We start from the raw sequence: 19227 nt of genomic DNA on the forward strand, positions 1-19227 counted from the left end.
TCTGGTAGCTTGTTAGTCAGCTGGACAGTCATGCAATTCTGCGCTTCCTTAATAACTTTGTCTGTGAATTAACTCTGTAACCAGTCTGGTTACAGGGGAATTAGACAGTAAGCTTGAACTACTGCTGAATTTCTTTGAGTGGAAATGTATGCCTGAATTTTCTCAGTAAAAGCATGCTGCATACTGATGTCATTGTAGCTATATTTGCCATCTTTATGTCACAAAAGTCACAGCGCTTGGTTTGTGAATGTAATCATGTTTTTCCCAGAAGTTGCTAGCCTTTATCAAATACCAAAAAAAAAAGTGAATGTGGGCGGCAGTTCTTTTGTACATCTACAAGTGGACAGCTTCATTGAAAACCCACATCACAGCTATAGCATATGCTGCTCTAATAAGTTTCTAATTGAAAATATTAAAATGCACTCAGTAGGGTGCACGCGCCATTCAAATTGCAGGACTTCTAACCAAAAGTCAGAATATTACGTACGGAGTCCGCTTCACTGCTACACACTGATGGTGTGTTTCTTTTTCCACTTTGTCCCTGTGCTGAGCTTTCTTCTCTGATCTCTGTGTTAGTTCTCCATATGCTTGCTACCCTCCATTTCTTTCTCGACACTGGGGCCACACAACGTTACACAAGCACTTTAGTCAACACTGAGCGCTGTGGAAAAGAGGAGGAAGGAAAATGGAGAATGGGAGCAAATGTGGACTATAATGGAGCTGTTAAAGCTTTTTGTAATGCTTGAATTCTTGCCCAACCTTGAGAAAATCCATACGCCTAACCTTTTTATGTATGGAAACACTGTATATGAATACAGATGGAGTGGTCTGACATTTTTTGTAGGCCTGGATTGTCTAACTACAGGGCCCAGAGCTTTGCTCAAACCCTTCTGAACATCTTTTTTTGGACAACTCTTTTCCTGGGGCCATTTTCTGTAGGTGCTGGTGCTTTAAATGAGAATGGATGCATGCAACTTTTTTTTTTGTTTGCTTTCTTCCCCTCCCTGTGGAAGTGTTTGTCTTGGTAACACGCTGACCTGTCACAGTGATGTTATTGTGAATAAGGTTATTGTGAAACCAGTTGACTAATAGTATGCGTTTTCTGTCATAAGACAGTCATAAGCAATATAAGGTTGATGGTTTATGTTAAACGTTTGGCTTGTCCAAACTGCACTCGTTGCTGTTGAACCCACTGAGACTGACACGTAACGCTTCTGACATCTAGTTGGTTAAAAAAAGCTCAAAAGGAACTCTCCACAGTGTGCTAAAGGTTCAGTGGAAAGCTTTCATGATCTCCTGACCCTCTTTAGACCAACTGTGTTATGAAAGCTGTCTGAAGCATAAACACGACGTATCTCTCATGCTTTTTCTTTTTTTTCTTCTTTTGTTTAGAATCGTGAGCTGCAGATCATGAGGAAACTGGACCACTGCAACATAGTCCGCCTGCGCTACTTCTTCTATTCCAGTGGAGACAAGGTGAGTCGGCTCGGTGTGCTTCTTCTAATTCTTCATCTGACCGTGGGAGGATGCATATTTAATTATGCACAAACATACAGAGAAAAATATTAACTAGCTTGTGGCTGAGGAAGCGTATTCAAGGACGAGTGAAGTAATACATAAAGAAATCCTTACTTTGGTTTTCTAAAATAAGGTGGTAATTTATAGATTCCTCTTTAATGGGCCTTTTTAAGGTATCTTGGGGTTTTCTAAACAAAATAAAAGAAGATCTAAAATTCAGTTTATTGACTCTGATTGCAGTAGCATAACACATATATTTGTAAACTAAATGTGCTCTGTGGACTTAGTATATCTGTGCTTTCAGAAGTAGTTTAGCATTTTCTAGCTCAATCGACTTGTTGTGTGTTTAAAGGGACTGGACTTATAGCATCATTTATTTCATTGAGTCCCATTCACAGTTCATTTTGTTTTATCTTGGAGTCTCTTGTTTTCCTGTTTTTTATTTATTTATTTATTTTATGTTCTCTCCTGGCCAGCTTAGCTGTAATAAATACAATAGTACATACCTTGACTGGAAAGTCCCTATCTGTGCCCTGCTGTCGGTCTTCGCCGACCATCAGAGGTCCCCTGGAGACTACATGGCTGTGCTATGTCATTCAGCTAGCTTACAACGGGCAAAGGTCTGTGTGTCAAATATAGAACCACGTGGACTTGGCTCACATGCTGTCGGGACTATACTCATGACACGGCAGTTAGGAATGCTTTCCTGTTGCTCACCTAGCGACACCAAGGAAAGCTGTTAAGGTTTGCAGGGGAGTGGACGGTGAGATGGTCAGAGGGCATCTGCTAATTATAGATCCACTCGAGCTCTCCCTTCCGTGCCATGCAGGCTCCAGGCCTGTCACAGGCTCTTGCCACACGCCCACTGACCTCTGGGAATCTGTAATTCTTGGTATACTGACACAACGCCCGCGGTGACATGTTACACAAATCACCTTACACACTGCCAACTTTTTTTTTTTTATATATTGCACAAGTTTCATGTGACTGTACGATTGCATCCACCTTTACATCACTTTCTTGTATAAGTCCCCCCCCCCTTTCATCCTCTCCTCACCATGTCTAATTATGGAGACTGGCACCATGTTTTTGGTATGGGGATTTTACCACCCATAGAGCTGCTGAGAGGTAGTGAAGTAGCCAAAAGGCAATGTGAAAGGGATGGAGAGTTTCAGGCATGTTGATGGATTGATGGCAGATGGGTTTAAAATAAGTACGGGAAGAAAAAAGACACAGACAAAGAGATGACATGAGAAGAGGTCAGGTGTTTGTAGGAGCCACTGGTGTCCTGAAATGAGGGTTCATGCTGGGTGCAGCTGTGAGACAGGCAGGGACTGTTGCTACAGTAGCTGTCAGCGTGTGCACAGGTAGTCTTATGTAAGTGCTGGCATGTGGCGTGCCTGATCCACACAGTGTGCTTTTGCTTTTACCCTTTAACCACTTGTATAATACTGTGTTTAAACAGAAGGCCGTCGGTCCAAACAGCGTAGGCAGGGAAGCAAATAGTCGCTTGACTTTTAACTATCAAATCGCAGTGAGGGTGCATGGAATGTACTCGGCTGACATGTAGCTGCCCTCTGCTGCATTTCTTCTTAAAATCACATATATTTACACACTGATTGCTTTCAGTAACATGAAAAAATTAAGATAACATTCTTGGCAGCAGGTTGACACTACGGGTTTTTTCTGTTGTAACAGACTTGAAGACAAAGTTCAGTTCATTTTCAGGTTACTAACTGAACGGTGATTAGAAATATGAGAGGCAGAGTTCAAAAATCAGCTAATGAATTGTTCATAGGTGAAGAATCTGCATTAAAATGAACTTGCACACTCACTTGCCACTTCCACTAGGCACATCTAGCACTAGGACCACCTACCTTAATTCTCTGTGTCTTAGAATAAATAAGCCACTTGAAACATTCCTCACTGATTTTGGTCCATGTTGACATGCTGTGGTGTTTTAACAATGCTCAGCTGGTACTAAGGGGCCCAAAGTGTGCCAAGAAATACCCCCCTCATCCTTACACCATCATCAAGCCAAAACCACCGATAGCAGGCAGGATGGATCCACAGAAGAATCCACTGAGACCTCTCAACAGAAAGTGAGGAATCTTAGGCCATCCGGTATTTTTTCCCAATCTTCTGTTGTCCAGTTTTGTTGAGCCTTTGTCAACTGTAGCTTTAGTTTTCTGTTCTCAGCTGACACGAGTGGCTCCCAGCGTGCTCTTTTGCTGCTTTAGCCCATTTCCTTGAAGATTTAATGTGTTGTGCATTCAGAGATGCTCTTCTGCTTGTTTTATTTGAGTTACTGTTACCTTCCTATGACCTCCAAGAAGTCTGGCCATTCTCCTCTGACCTCTGACAAGGATCAGGATATTTTCGCCCAGAGAACTGCCCCTCACAGAATATTTTCTTTTTTTCAGACCATTTTCTATAAACCCTAGAGATGGCTGTGCGGGAATATCCCAGTAGATCAGCAGTTTCTGAAAAACTCAGCCTGTCTGGCACCAACAACAACGCCACATTCAAAGACACTTGAATCAGTTTTCTCCCCATTCTGATGCTCAGTTTGAGTTGGTGCCATATGATTGACTGATTAGATATTTGCATTAATAAGCAGGCAAAAAGGTGTAACTTTAAAAAGTGTATGAGTTTGTTGAGGACTATGAAATGCAGACAGTTAAAAAAGAAGAGAAACATAAGAGTAGACTTGTACATTATAATGCTGCAAAGAAATAGTAACTTAATGATAGAGCTGTGACTTTGGTTAATGTCACACATTAGTGTTGCAAATCACTTTGATCATGTCCAGTTAATTTAATGATGTGCAACTGATGCACTTTTCTAACATGGGCATTGTAACATTGCTGACCTCAACAGTGTCTTAAAACTGACATCATTATGTGATTCAGGAGGGATGTGTAACGATGAGTTTTCTTAACATGGAACTCATCTGTACCCACTTTAGACTTTAGTTAACACATCTTTTTTTAATATACTGCAGCTTACAAAGTGAGCAAATCAAAGTACACTGTGTCACATCCTATTAGATTTTATTGTTATTGTTTTGTCAAAAACCCAAATCATATTTATTGCTCCCACTGAGTCTTGTTAGTCTGTTATACTGAATGATACTGAATTGGAGGCCCTAATCTTTGGTGTCCACTATTTCTTCAAAGTCTTCTCCACGTTTATAATCAGTCTGGGTGATTAAGAATGTAACACTGACTAGTTGTTTGAGGCATACATTCTTCTTCTTCTTCTTCTTGTGATTCTTCTTCTTGTTATTGTTATTGTGATTTTTTTGTTTAGGGCATTTCTCACATCAGTCTTTCCTTTTTCTTTTTTTGTGGGCTCAGAAACTGGCGACTAGAGAAACCACAGTCTAGTGCGTGCCTCTCCATTAATACTGCAACAGAGTGCAGGTTTGACTTGTGAGTTGCTAAAAGTGAACGTTGAGTAATGTTTCTTCAGATATGAAGCAAACGCTTTGAGATGCTGTCTGATAAGCAGAAAGACGAGCACGTCACAAACAGATTTAAGTGACGTAAATGACTCGACAACCTTGCGTGCTTGGTGAATTAGCTGGAAAGGAAAAGGGAACTGCACTGGTTGTTTTTTTGTTTTTGTTGCTGGTGCCTTTAAAGGACTTTCAAAAAACCGTTTTTAGAAAAGACAAAATAAAAATGTATATTTTATGTATGAGAAATAAATCTACATCAAGTTTTCAGTTCTTTATTATGTTAGATTATGTTGCGCTCGGATGGTGCATATTTTTAAATGAAGTGCAGTGAACTTATGAACTGATGGGTTGACAATGAGCCTGTGTGGCTATTTTTGAGTTCAGCTGAAGGATGGTTGTGTAAACATACTAAACAAATAGGCCCAGGGGCACCTCTTCTGCCTCCGGTCCTCCTGACTGGTTGATCCGGCTTTGGATAACATACCAGTGTAGCTTTCTGCTTCTTTCTGGGGTTTTTTTGAGCTATTAAGTCAAAGTGATTCCGGATTTTAATAGAGACACTGTGGTTGAATAGCATTGCATCTAGATAATGAATCTGGTAGAGCTGCCACTGGATTTCCCAGGAACCAGTGAGAGACAGGTGAGAGTTTATGGCTGTGGCTGACATATCTGGCATTGCTCCTGCACATATTAAAGACTTATTCTTAGATTCGTAGTGCCATGTTCCAGTCTTCATTAGTGTGGGCCAAAATAAGGACTCAGTTAGCGTCCCTCACATCTTGCTCGAGCTCCTTCTGTGCCGCTGTCTGCCTTCCGTGATTTCACAGACTCATTTGCACTCGCAGTTGTGTAATTTCCTCCCGTAATATGCATTTAAATATGCTTCATAATGTCAACACAGAAGTGCAAACACACATGCTAATAAAAGCTTCGCTTGTGAAGACTGACATGCATACTGTGCGTTACATACTGAAGACATTCTGCTAAGCTTACTGACAGATAGCGTAGCCAGTTTTTCTCACCAAATTAAAGGCTGGGTTGCTTAGCTGGGAGTGAACAAGGAGCCAATCGGATCCTGCCTGGCTAACCTTCCGGGAACAAGCCAAGGAAGTGGCTTTGTAGTGAGGCAGGAAGTGAGTCATCGCTGTTGCTAGGCTAAATATAGCTTTAGTGGCACTAGAAGGAGGTGTAACGGGCTCTCCAGACGTCACAATTCTAATCAATGGGAGTTTTGCTGGTGAACGAGAGATGGCTGTGTGCTATGATTGGTGGAAGAGAAAGGCACACAGAGATAGCGTGCTAAGAGTGAACGCGATGCCGGTGATGGATGAGATTGTAAAATGAAGGTATACTCACCAGTATCGGAAACCCTGTGCGTGCCTGTCCATCTGTCTTCCAGGAGTCAAGGCCCTGTACTTCGCTCGCTGCCTGTGTATGTGTCCAGTCATCTGAGTGTGAACAGGAGAGAGCTGTCAGGACAAAGCAGGACACTGAGCTGACAGAAGTGTACCGCACAGTCTGTCTGGAGGCTCTTCACAGGCCCAGCTCACTCATTTTGCTTTGCAGACCTGCAGGGAGCCAGCGCCTAAGCTGCATGTTGGGCAGCACTGCTAACAGATGGGGGAGAGGAGGCAAAAGGAATCCAGACACTCAGTCCCAGACTAGATAAGAGGGAGAGAGGGAAGCAAGGAATAATTATATTAAAATGTAATTTAAAAGCTCAGATTTATTTATTTTTTTACTCAAAGAGGGATGTCTCATGAGTGTCTGTGCAGATACTGTTCAATACCAGTCAGTGCTACATGATTACATGTAGCGGTATGCGCTCACCGCCCACTGATCCTCTCAAAGATGTCGTGATGAGGGAACACATGAGATATATAGCTTTGCAGATGCAGTTACAGTGTGGGTGATGGGCTGCTGCTATCAAACATGCAGTTTATCACAGTATTACATGCCCCTACACAGAAGGCACACCCATGTGAAGTCCATTTACACTTTATCTTACATTTATGTTGGAAACGAGTGAAGGAGCCTTCTGCTAGTGATAAACAGTGAACGCACACAACTTATATTTTGAAGGCGAGTCGGTTGTGTTGCAAAGATTGAAGACTGCATCAGCAAATCCCTTGAAAGAAAAGCAACACCATCAATAAAGCGATGGCCAGGTTTAGCTACTCGCTCTGCTTCATACACCTCAGCTGTATTTAAAACACATCAGTGGCCCACAGTGCTGGCTGCCATGTTTCTTCACTACAACATGGCCTGTGTAGTTTATTTTGGGTTAGTCCCGCCTCACCATTTTGGTGCTATGAATACTTACTAGAGCACCAAATGTGTACCAATACCCTGGTGAGAATAGTCCCCTCCACTAAAACTCAGCTTGCTCTAGTTTGAGCAATATTAGATCAAATCTGCTCTGTCCAGTGTTTTGGGCATTTTTCATAAGACCACAATTTGTGATTAAGTGGCTGTTGAATGATTTATGGAGTTGGGAGGGAAGTCAAAGTATTAAGAGAGACAGCAGGACTGAGGTTGTGCTTATATTTTGTAGAGAATGAATGAAAAATATATAAATTCCAGGATTGTCCTCTAGAAAAGTGCTCAGTTTGTTACATTGTTACTGCTACTGGTATTCTGTTACTGATTTTATTGTTAGCATTAAATGCTTAGAAGAAGACACTTCTTCTGATGATGGACACTTTCCAAATAACACCACTGCTCACTCAGTGCTGATTTATTCACATCACCCAACCCCTTAACATGGGCATAGTGTTTTATGCAGAGGCCTCTGCTGTTCCTCTTAGCATGCAATCAGAGCCTGAGCAGGCTAGCTGTGAATGCATCACGAATGCATTTGTGAGTAACCTCCCTCATGAAGTTATTTCTTAAGTCTTGCATTTTAACCTTTTATGATTTATAGCCTTAAGCTTGAGATCCTCAAGACACTGTAATGGCTTACTTTTTAAAGGAAATGGGAAGTCTTAGAATAATTGGGTGGAGAACCCCCCAGATACAACATCCTTTCATGGTCAGTGCGCTCCAGAGTTCAACGTACACAACCCCGCCCTCCAACACTGGCGTTGACCAACCAGGAAACGAGGAAATGATATCATTGTCTGCGGCCACTGTCAGGGCACCGGCCGTTATGACGCACGGTTGTGTGCTTCCTGCCCGCAGGGAGAGATACAATGGATTCCCAGTTAGGCTGCAAGAAAGCATCAATTACGTCAACATGAATACGGCTTCTTTCTTAGGAAAAGATGCATCACAGCTAAGAGGAGAGAGACGGGATAATAGGATGGGGGATGCACATTTAGATCACAAGTTTTGAGTTAAATTCATGCATTTTCCAAGATTGTGTTGTTTTGCTTAACATTTTTAGCTTACAAAAATCTTTTCTATACAGTTTGCATGATTTCTCTCAGTGTAACCATGTTTTTTTTCTTTTCTGTTTTTGCTTCTCACCGACAGAAAGATGAAGTGTATCTGAATTTGGTTCTGGACTACGTTCCCGAGACTGTCTACAGAGTGGCCAGACACTACAGCCGAGCCAAACAGACTCTGCCTATGGTTTATGTGAAGGTAAAAGCTCTGTCTGTTTAACAAGGCTGAAAAAGACTCAGTTTAAAGTGAACTTGACGGGCATGTTTCCAATCTTATATTTTTTTTCCTTAGAGTCTACTAGAGTAGCTTTTAAAACAATCCTCATTGGTGGAGCAAGCCTTCCTTTAATCCTGCTTACTTCTCATTGGCACCTCCTTGTAAACAGAAGGTTAAAACAGAGCATGGGGAGATGTACTATGAGATGACCATGTAACAATTCTGAAATACAAACATTGACAATAGTTAAGTGATTATCTCTGGTAATTCTTAGTTACAGCAGCTTACTTAAATCGTAGTTAGTCTGGTGAAAGCTGCAAGTATAAAGACTCTAAATATATCAGAAAAATGGGGTGCAGGTTTTTTGTACATGAATCAGTCGTGACAAATTTGGGCTTGGAGAATTTTTATACTTTTAATATGAGACACACTGCTTGTAGGTTCACTTTAACCACACTACCCCACATTATGTGTCCTGTATCTTCACATTTTTTAAAGTACATATTTTTCCTTTTTCTACAGAAATAATATTATCGAATTAAAACATGTTTATGTTTTTATTAAACAGCTGTGTTGGTATAAAATGTGGCTTAACTCTTCTACTTGATTATAGGGCTCAGCTAATATTAGAGTTTTCGACGAGCATCATAAGATCCATGCAGATTTCACTGAGCTGTGTTATCAGCTTGTTTTTGATAAAAGCTAATTTATCATATTTTGAGGGAGTTTCACTGCTAAACACTAAATATAAACAGCTTAACTGAAAATTTGTGTCTTTGCATATCCCATCTAGTTTTTCCCCTGGATGCCTTCTACTAACTTTTTAACTTTGTGTTTTGTTCAGGTCTTAGATTTTAAAAGAAAAAAATCACAGAAAATCTCAGAAAAACTCCTCTCTGTCTTCTGATTTCTTTTCCACAATGTGAAACTTTACTGCTTTGTTAGTTTGCATCATGTGTGCACACACGAGATGTTACTTTTTAGGACTTACTTAGATGACAGATGTGCGAAACAAATTGGGAATAATTAGCAGAGGCACAAAAAAAGCTCCATCTGAAGGACTTTTCTGTATCAATGAAGCAATTAAAAATAAAACACACCTACTGTTTACTACACCTGCTGTTCCACTGAGCAAAAGAAGTGCTCAGTTCTCTTTGAAAGTAAAGTATTACACCAATGTAATATCAATTAGGATTAAACAACTAGTTCACTGTGTTAACAAGTCAAACATTTCTTGATCTTCTTTGTAAGAATAGATTGACCTGAGGCGGCAAATTTGAAACAGTAAATGAATTTGGATTAAAAAAATTGCTTTAGTTTTAAAAAGTATGTGTCTGTAAAAACACTTCATTTATTCCATTTTCTCTCTACATAGCTGGGTGACAATGTTTAGGAGTTAAAAGAAACAGCGTGTGAAACTGGAGTCTAAACATTTGCTGTAAAATTCATTCTCTGGAGCTGAAATACAGCCCAGAGTTTCTATATTTTAATGCTGTAATGGAAGCTGAGTTTGCTGTTTCTCTAACCTCTGTGTGTGTGTGTTTTCCTGTGTAGTTGTATATGTACCAGCTCTTCAGGAGCCTGGCCTACATTCACTCGTTTGGTATCTGCCATCGGGACATCAAACCCCAGAATCTGCTGCTGGATCCAGAGACGGCTGTTCTCAAGCTCTGTGACTTTGGCAGGTGAGGGACAGTCGTGCTTTACACTGATCTGAATTTTTCCTTTTTTTGGCATTTACAAAAGAGCGCCAGATGTTCACATTGGTACTGCTGTGATGTCTAATAACATAAAAAGTGAGCACCAGCAACCAGTTAGCTTGGCTTAGCATGGACAGTGGAAATGAAGGAATGGATCTGTGTAAAGGTTTCAGAACGCTGTTAGATTATGTTGCGCTTGGATGGTTTCAGAAGTAACACTGCTCATTCTCAGTCTTTAACAGTGTCCTGAAGACAGCAAATCACACACTGTAACTATGCACAGCCAAGAAAAAGCCCCTGTAACACTGCTGTACATCATTCTTACAACAGTTTTTGTTGGAATTAAGCAAACGAGGCTGAGCCCTGTTTACATCTCTTCTCTTATAGCTTCATATGACTTTATATTTATGAGCATGAGAATGAAATCAGTCTCTACCTCTAAACATACCCAGTTAGTCTGTTTCCCCAAATGTTACTCTCTTCCTTTTGAAGAGTTTCACCCTTTAGCTGATACACACTGTGTGGCCGCCTGGATTGAACTGAGAGGTCACGTGGTATCATGAGTCTGGGTTCACTCTGTTCTTGGGAGATGAGTACACTGTACCCCTGAAGAGGGGTAGATAAAAGTGATGCACCCATCATCATCATACCTGTACGTACCCTACAAGCCTGTGGAAGCAGCGTTATGATCTGGGGTTGCTTCAGTGGCTCAGGTCTAAGTTCAGCAACATTATCTGCCCAAACATGAGGACAGCTGGCTACCTGAATATGCCGAATAATCAGGTTTTTCCATTAATGGATTTTTTTTCTTGTTTAATAAAAGAGGCATATTCCAAGATGACACTGTCAGGATTCACTGGGTTTAAATTGTGAAGAGAGTAGTTCAGTGAGCACGAGACATCATTTTCACACCAGCTCAGAGTCCAGACTTTATCTCCACTGAGAAGCTTTGGGATGTGCTGTAGAAGACTTTAGACCAACCGTTTCATCATCAGTGCAATTTGTTAGTGGGAAAACATGAACCCACCTTTCGAGTGAAAATGTCGTAATAAATGTTGCGTAAACGTATCAAACCAATGCAGTGGAGAGTGCAATGCCTTCATTAAAGCTAAATCCAGCAACATAATAATGTGGGAGCTGTTTTTGGCCAGGCACATTATACGGGAAAAGTCAAACTGAGATCACCGTACATTGTTGAAAACAGATGATTTATTTATTTTTCATTCGTTAACATAAATGCTGATTATATTTGTAGCAGAAATGTAGAAATCTTCCTTTTAGCGGTGTGTTTGATTAGATGTGAAGTCCTCTGAGGTCTTATCACACGTGTAAATCCTCAGTACTGGGTGTTTCTTCAGGTTCATTTTTTTCCCTTTTTTGAAGTATGCAGATGGTGATGATGATTATTTGCTGTGATTTTGTGTGCAGTGCTAAGCAGCTGGTCCGCGGAGAGCCTAACGTGTCCTACATCTGCTCTCGCTACTATCGAGCCCCTGAGCTGATCTTTGGTGCCACTGACTACACTTCCAGCATAGGTAGGCTAACTCACACAGACTGACACATGTACATTCAGCAGGAAATGTGATTGTATGTTACTCATGATAAATGGACTGGTTCTTATATAGTGGTTTTCTACTCTGCTTGAGCACTCAAAGCAGTTTATAAGCATCTTTACAGCAGCGTAGAATCACAAGTCATCATTGCTCCTCTTCTGCTTTTACATTTGGACTCCTGCCTTGTCCTTTAGATGTGTGGTCAGCCGGCTGTGTACTGGCAGAGCTGCTCCTGGGACAGCCGATCTTCCCTGGTGACAGCGGAGTGGACCAGTTGGTGGAAATCATCAAGGTAATGACCGTACTAACCAAGAGTTGTAAAGTATTCCAATATTCCCAAACAAAAAATGCTTCAGGTTGGATGTAATATTACTCGGGCTAATGGTTCCACCTGTGTGTTTCAGGTTCTCGGCACCCCGACCCGAGAGCAGATCCGTGAGATGAACCCCAACTACACTGAATTCAAATTCCCCCAGATCAAGGCACATCCTTGGACTAAGGTGAGTCAACAGGTACAGGAGCCCTTTTACTTCTTTAAGATCCACCACAAAAGCATTTTGCCATTCCTGTTTTGCCTGCATGCTTCACAACCATCCAACATCATCATCTTTATCTGATAGACCTGCATGTGGAATAATTACTGCCATAATTGCACCAAGTTCTAAAAAATAAAAGATGCAAAGAATTTGCATTTACCAAATATTTACAGAACGCAGCTCACACTATTCTCCCCCAGATCGAGATTATGGAATCAGCAGCACTCGTGCTCAGAGCACTGGTCACTGGTAGCTAACAACAATGTGCGGATGTGCAAATCAAATATTGAGTACCAGGCAATGAATCTGAGGCGTCGTGTACTTTTTGCATCAACTATTTCAAACTCGGGACAGTTGGAATGAAGGCTGTGAAATCCTACTCAGTGTTCCCGAACGTGCCATGCAGTTGTGTGATTTCTTGGTGTTGATGCTGCCAAAGATGCTTTGTTTTAATGTTAAGTGAGAGTCTCGACCAAACCAGGTCAGCTAAACAACTGACATCCTTAACTGAGAGTAATGTTTTTTTATTTCTCCAATTTTGAATAAGTCAGTCCTGAATTTTATATTGAATTCCTATCTCCTATTGGTTTTTAAGCTTTTCCAGTCCCAATAATTATTTGAACAAAGAAAAAAATATTAGACTTTATAAGAGCAAGACACGACACTCAATGAATCCTGAAAGGATATCTATGGGAGAAGGATGCAACACCACAGACGCTGGTAGAACGCTACATCTTCAGCACTTGGTACCGGATCTGACTGGTGATTCAGAACATGCAGTTTTAAAGTGCCAGTTACTGCTGAAATGAAAGTTGACTTAGATGATGCTTCAAAACAGCTGAAGCATTTAACCATGACTCCCAAGTTGCAAGACTTGCTTCAGGGAGGAGTTTGAAAATGACGCACTGGTTCATCGAGCTGAAGACAACCACTCTCTTTGTTCTTGACCACCTGTAGCACAACGTCTGCGCCCATTATCAGCAGCATCAGAGCTTTGGCACAGGCTCAAAGCAAATATAAGATCTGCCTGATGTTTTAGAGTGGACTGATGTTAAACCTGTGCTATCCTGCTTCAGTCAGTTACTTCATCATCTGACGCGCTACTTCCCAACATCATGATGTTGCGTCATCGCTTGTTTTAACTCATCTTGAGAACTAAACAGGTTTTAAAATCTAAAGGACAGTCTCTTTTCGGTCTTTCTCAGCTAAGCACAGCTCTTCTATTTGAAAATGCAATTAGCCAATCAGGAGGGAGCAGGGCTACAGCAGTCATATGCTTCCACTGATTCATTCATAGCACGCCATAAAAAATGCATTGGACAAAGTGCATTAGCTTTCATAGGATATCAGTAAAGATTCATTTTTCATCCAGTCATATGCTCTTTGTGTGTGTGTGTGTTGTATGTGTTGTATATGCGTGTGTGCTAATAATACTGAAATGTCTCTTTTCTTTGGAAACTCGTGATGTTCTCATTGTTGATTCAAACTGACGTTCAGGTGTTCCGGCCACGTACGCCTCCGGAGGCCATCGCCTTGTGCTCCCGCCTGCTGGAGTACACGCCCACGGCCCGCCTCACACCCCTAGAGGCATGCGCACACTCCTTCTTTGACGAGCTGCGCGACCCCAGCATCAAACTGCCCAACGGGCGAGAGAAGCCCTCGCTCTTCAACTTCACTACCCAGGGTAGGCGCACTCACAAAGCGTTCCTCGGAAGAGAAACCATTAATTAAAAAAAATAACACCTCTCCCATAGTCCCATTTGCATTGTAAATACGGTTTAAAAACGAATATTAAAATAACAAATTCAAGGGAATGTGAAGCCCTGAGGGTTTAAAGTTTTTCGGTGCTATCTGTTTTGAATAATTCGCTTTACTTTATTTAGATACTCCAATCTAACAGACTTTTTAGGAGAATATAAAGTACATTTAAATTATTTTTTTGTCTGGGACATGTCAGTTATCTCGTATTCACAGTAGCATTTATCCGTAAGTAAATCTAAGCACATCTTAAAACAGCACTTTTATGTTATCTTTGGTCTGCAGGTAACTTTGTAACAGCATAATGTGGTAATGCATGGTGTTTTCTTCTTCTTCTTCTTATAGAACTATCTAGTAATCCTTCTTTGGCCTCCATACTCATCCCTGCCCACGCTCGCAGCCAGGCTGCCGCCTCTACCCCAACCAATGCATCTGCCACCACAGGTTAGAGCCACGCTACCTCCGTCAGACCCTTGTTTTATGTGGTTAGCTGCTCTATATTTATTACTTTGAAGTACTGGTTGTGGCTTTGCTTACTGCTAATTTGAAAAACAATTTCAGCCCCTAAAGGTCAGGCTCTTTAGTTTTAATTTAAGTTCAATTTAACTTAAGCCAGACGTTTGTTTGTACTCATGTCTCCGAAACGCTCTGTGAGCACTAAACGCTGCAAACAACAACGCGCGCTGTTTTCGCCGGAGGGTTGACTTTACTTAACATACCACCTTAGTTTGGCAGTATGTTAGGTGTTTTCAGCTGTGAGTTTGGCTTTTAATTATTAATAAAACAAGATAATTGAGGTTTTTTTTAAAAAATTCTGAACACCCTTGCTTTGTTTTGTGCTATAAATTCTTCGCACTGTGCTCTATTACAGCAGCGGCTTTTGCCCGATGCCATAAGCCCAAACTCACTCCCAGTCATGTGACGTGCTTAGCTTACTTCACATTTATTAATTATTATGTTTACACTTCAGAGAACTGCTAAAAAAGTTTAGTGTTTTTTTCTTCTTCTCATGTATGCTTATGTTTAACCTAAAAAACCTGCGTAGTATTATCGATTCACATTTGCTGCTTATATTGTTCAGTCTAGTTTGTGTACACAGATTTGTATCCTTCGCTCTCATTGTGTCTCTGTAACTCTTTTTCTGCCTTTATCTCTAAACCAGCTGTTCAACTGAGCACTTCCTCTTCCTGTTCATAGATGGCAGCAGCACAGAGCGAGGTCCCACCACCACCACCGCCTCTGCCTCAGCTTCCAACTCCACCTCCTGAGCCCACAGAGCACCTGCCCCGCCCCGGTCTCAGCCCCAGCCCTCAGCCTCTCCATTGCCCTGGCCAGGGGGTGAGCTCTGCTCAGCTCAGCTCTGCCCTGCTCCTCTTCCCCGGCAGCAGCGGAGCGATGCTGAAGCAGGCCGGGTTCGACAGCTAACTGACCACAAACCGAGCATCCCCAGTCTGCCTCTCTTACCCCCAAACCCGGCCTCCTCATAAAGCTGTTTGAACTCTTCTCCATCCTCCGTCAAAGATGCCTCTCCGTGCCCTCTCGACAGGGAAGTGAAGCGCAGGGCCAGAGGTGTTGTCAACTGTACTGTTGATTTAAAAAGTACACTGTACACCTATACACAATGCTAGCCTGCTAAGAGGACAATCTGTAGAAAAGTCCTGAGCTGTCGCCCTTTTTTGCTCTGTCTCTATCTGGCCTCCCTCTCCATTGTTCCATTTTTCTGCATCCTTTGACCTCTGACCCCTCCGTCCCCTGGCCAACCCCTCCTCCTCGAAAAAAAACAAAAACAAACCCCGCCCCCCTTTTGGTTCTTTCTGTAGTGCATGGCCTGAGTATGGTAGGATCACCTGGGGGTCACCAAGCCCTCTCACATCCACTTCCGCAGACAAGGCATGAGGCTCACGCACGCGAATACACACACACACAGACACACACCTACACCCTCAAACACACACATCCTCACACACATGGATGCATGATGATCCTGGTGTATGTGGGAAGAAACAGTCCTCTTTGGGAGGACATGTTTGGACAGTGTTGTTTTTTTGTTTTTTTTCTTTGCCCGGGGTTATTTTTAAAAATGGTTAGCAAGCTGTTTTATTCAACTTTGTTTTTAATTATTTTCTTTTTTGTTTTTTTTGTTTTTTTGTACTCCTGGGCAGACGTCTTTTGGATTGCCATGTGCGATGGATGTGACATGTATCTGGTCCTGTGTGCTTGTATAATATATACATACAATACAAAACAGACATGCATACACACACAGTTTATATATTACTTTTCCTTATGTATAAAAAGTATATATAGATATATGTATATTAACTACAATGGTTCAGAAATCATTTATGGTGAGCTCATATCTGGCAGAGCAGTGGCAATATTTGCCGCTGCCTAAAGACAATAGATTTAGGTAAGGTGGTGTTTTATTATTATTTTATTTCTGTTTTTGTTGTTGTTCTCTTCTTTGCTGGAGTGTGGTTAGATTCCAGCAGCCACTTCCCTGTGTCGTCTGTATTAAGGCTGTAGATGGATTTAGGGCATCGCTCTATTCCCCGTCTTTGTACCGGCTCTGTCTGTAACAGTGTTTCTGTGACAGTGCAGCGTCTAGACAAACGTGCCCCCCACCCTTTCCCCGTCTGAATCTCTCTCCCTCTCTCTTCCTCTTGCCGTTTCTGTGAAGAATTCGAGATTCGTTTTTTGACGCTCGACTCTGGGCCCGCGGTCTTTGGCGCACCACCGGCTGACTCGTGCGCTGCGACCACCGACCGGAGCGTCCTTTTCTTTTTGGCCGCCTCCACCCCCGCAGCACATAGAGCCACTCGGTACAGTCTGACGAATCGTCTTATTTACGGAGAATACTCACTACATTTACACGAAAAAATTAAAAAGATAAAACCAACAAAAAAAACAAGAAAACAAAAAACTCACACACACACACACACACACACACACACACACACACACACACACACACACACGAAAAATGGAAATAAAAACTGAATTTGTACATACAGTATAAATGCTCCTCACCAAATTCTGACTTGTATGACTTGTATGTTGTTTTTTTTATGTTATGTTGATTTTTTTTCTTCCATGTTGTGTTCAAGGTATGTATATATGCAGACCCATGTACTGTTTATGAGCAAAAACAAAGATGACAAAGGGTGAGGGAACGGAATGAAAAAGATTCAAAAACAAACAAAAAAATGAAACAAAAAACAAACAAAAAAAAAACGAATCAGGGCAAAACCGATGTTGTTTATGGATATTGTAGATTACGACGACGACGACGACGATGATCAGCTTTATCCAGCCATATGTTCAATCTTACCTGTACAGTACAGTAGATTACAGCTGTATTATTGTAACAAGAACTAGTCATGTATAGTGTAACTATAGTTTGGAGTGCCTTTGCTTTCATACACCTTCGCCTTGTTTCCACCCTCACCCAGCCCACGCCATCAACCCCCCACCCCCACTGTCACCGCCCCCCTCTGATATTGTGACTCTCCCTTTTGGTGCTGTTGAATGTCCTGCTATCCGCGTGCTCACTCACGCGCCCCCTCTTCCACCCGATGCACATCCTCCCCCCCTGCTCTTTTCATTGCACACTAAATGTAATATACAGACATTGTTAATTGTAATTTTTTTCTTGAACTGAAGATATAGTAGACAGGTGTTTATTTTAATAGATGTTTTATCTTGGGGGGCACACACACACTCATACACATGTACTGCAGTCCTGGCACAGATTCGGGGTATGAACTGGGTGGGTGGTGTGTTGTGGATGGCAGCAGGGTTTTAAACAAAAACAACAAACAAAAAAAGGCCTCATATATTATATACGATACAGTGCAGTTTCTGTATTACTCACAGTGTTGGTTCTGTTACCAAAGCCAAACCATGATGTAGTTGTGATGAGCCATCCTCAGAGGCAATAACTCTTCTTCTTCTCTTCTCTTTGGATGTTTCGTTGTTTCTCTGTCCTCTTCGCTTGTTTCTCCTCCTGCTCTTGAGTATTCAGGGGGTGAAATTCAGTAGCACCTAAGGGGTCAAGTCATGTAGCCTTTCTCCTGTCTCTCCCGCTTGCTGTAATTTTGCATTCATGAACGTGTTGCTACCCTCCACCAGAAGGTTTGACCACTTCACCCCTACTCTCTTACTCCAGTTCAATAAAAGCACCACAATGGCTACCAAAAAAAAAGAAGAAAAGTGTATAAGCTAGTATAATCTCTTATACTGACATATACACTAGTGTCATATGCTGACTGGGTTAAACTGGGGTAATAGAAAAGAAGAATCTTAAGAAAATACTACAAAAACATCCTGTATAACAGTACTACTACTTGAATGCCTCTGTTTGTGACTGAAATTTCTATTTCTTTTTGTTTGTTTGTTTGTTTGTTTGTTTGTTTGTTTGTTTGTTTGTTTGTTTGTTTGTTTTTGTTTTTTCCTTTTGTTCTGTGAAGGTATGCTAAATGTGCGCCTCTGTAAATATTCCCTCTGCGTGCTCCGAGGAATAGTTCCCTGGTACTGTAATTTGCATTAAATAAAGAGTAGGATAGCCTGGAAATGATCATAAAATTTGTCTGTTTGAGATTTTTTTACTGTGTTTGTTCCCGTCTCTTCGTAGACATCAGATTGATTTTGTTAAAAGAAAAAAAATTCAAACCAAAGTGGTAGCAGCTTAAATATACCTGACATTTAGGCAAGGCAAGTTTATTTATATAGCACAATTCAACAACAAGGTGATTCAAAGTGCTTTACAGAGACATTAAAAACAAAAACAAATAAAAAGCATGATTTAAATTTGATTAAAACAAGCAAACAAACAAAACAGTATATAAAATCAAATATCAAAACAGTAGATAAAATCAGTTAAAAAGTAGGTTTTGAAATTTAAACTTAAGTGTGGATTTGGTGCTTTATTCAAATGCAGCTGAGAATAGGTGAGTCTTCAACCTGGATTTAAATAAACTGAGTGTTTCAGCTGATCTGAGGCTTTCTGGGAGTTTGTTCCAGATATAAGGAGCATAAAAGCTGAATGCAGCTTCTCCGTGTCTGGTTCTGACTCTGGGGACTGATAACAGACCGGA

At 41.3% G+C, this 19227-nt stretch overlaps 1 protein-coding gene across 3 annotated transcripts in view; it reads left to right on the top strand.

Moving 5' to 3' along the window:
- gsk3ba (glycogen synthase kinase 3 beta, genome duplicate a) overlaps positions 1 to 18710 on the top strand; it is a 35852-nt gene extending 17142 nt beyond the window's left edge. Inside the window, exons 3-11 of one of the 3 annotated variants that reach the window (XM_019353012.2) lie at positions 1393 to 1476; positions 8456 to 8566; positions 10139 to 10269; positions 11713 to 11819; positions 12032 to 12129; positions 12242 to 12349; positions 13871 to 14057; positions 14477 to 14575; positions 15294 to 18710. In XM_019353012.2, coding sequence (XP_019208557.1) covers positions 1393 to 1476; positions 8456 to 8566; positions 10139 to 10269; positions 11713 to 11819; positions 12032 to 12129; positions 12242 to 12349; positions 13871 to 14057; positions 14477 to 14575; positions 15294 to 15328 — 960 coding nt within the window. In that variant the 3' untranslated portion in view covers positions 15329 to 18710. The remainder of the gene's footprint in view (positions 1 to 1392; positions 1477 to 8455; positions 8567 to 10138; positions 10270 to 11712; positions 11820 to 12031; positions 12130 to 12241; positions 12350 to 13870; positions 14058 to 14476; positions 14576 to 15293) is intronic. The other 2 variants (XM_013276195.3, XM_003452895.5) reach the window with 2 other exon arrangements.
- The last annotated feature ends 517 nt before the right edge of the window (positions 18711 to 19227 follow it).

Source organism: Oreochromis niloticus, linkage group LG16 (genome assembly GCF_001858045.2).
Source record: "Oreochromis niloticus isolate F11D_XX linkage group LG16, O_niloticus_UMD_NMBU, whole genome shotgun sequence".
NCBI lineage: Eukaryota > Metazoa > Chordata > Actinopteri > Cichliformes > Cichlidae > Oreochromis > Oreochromis niloticus.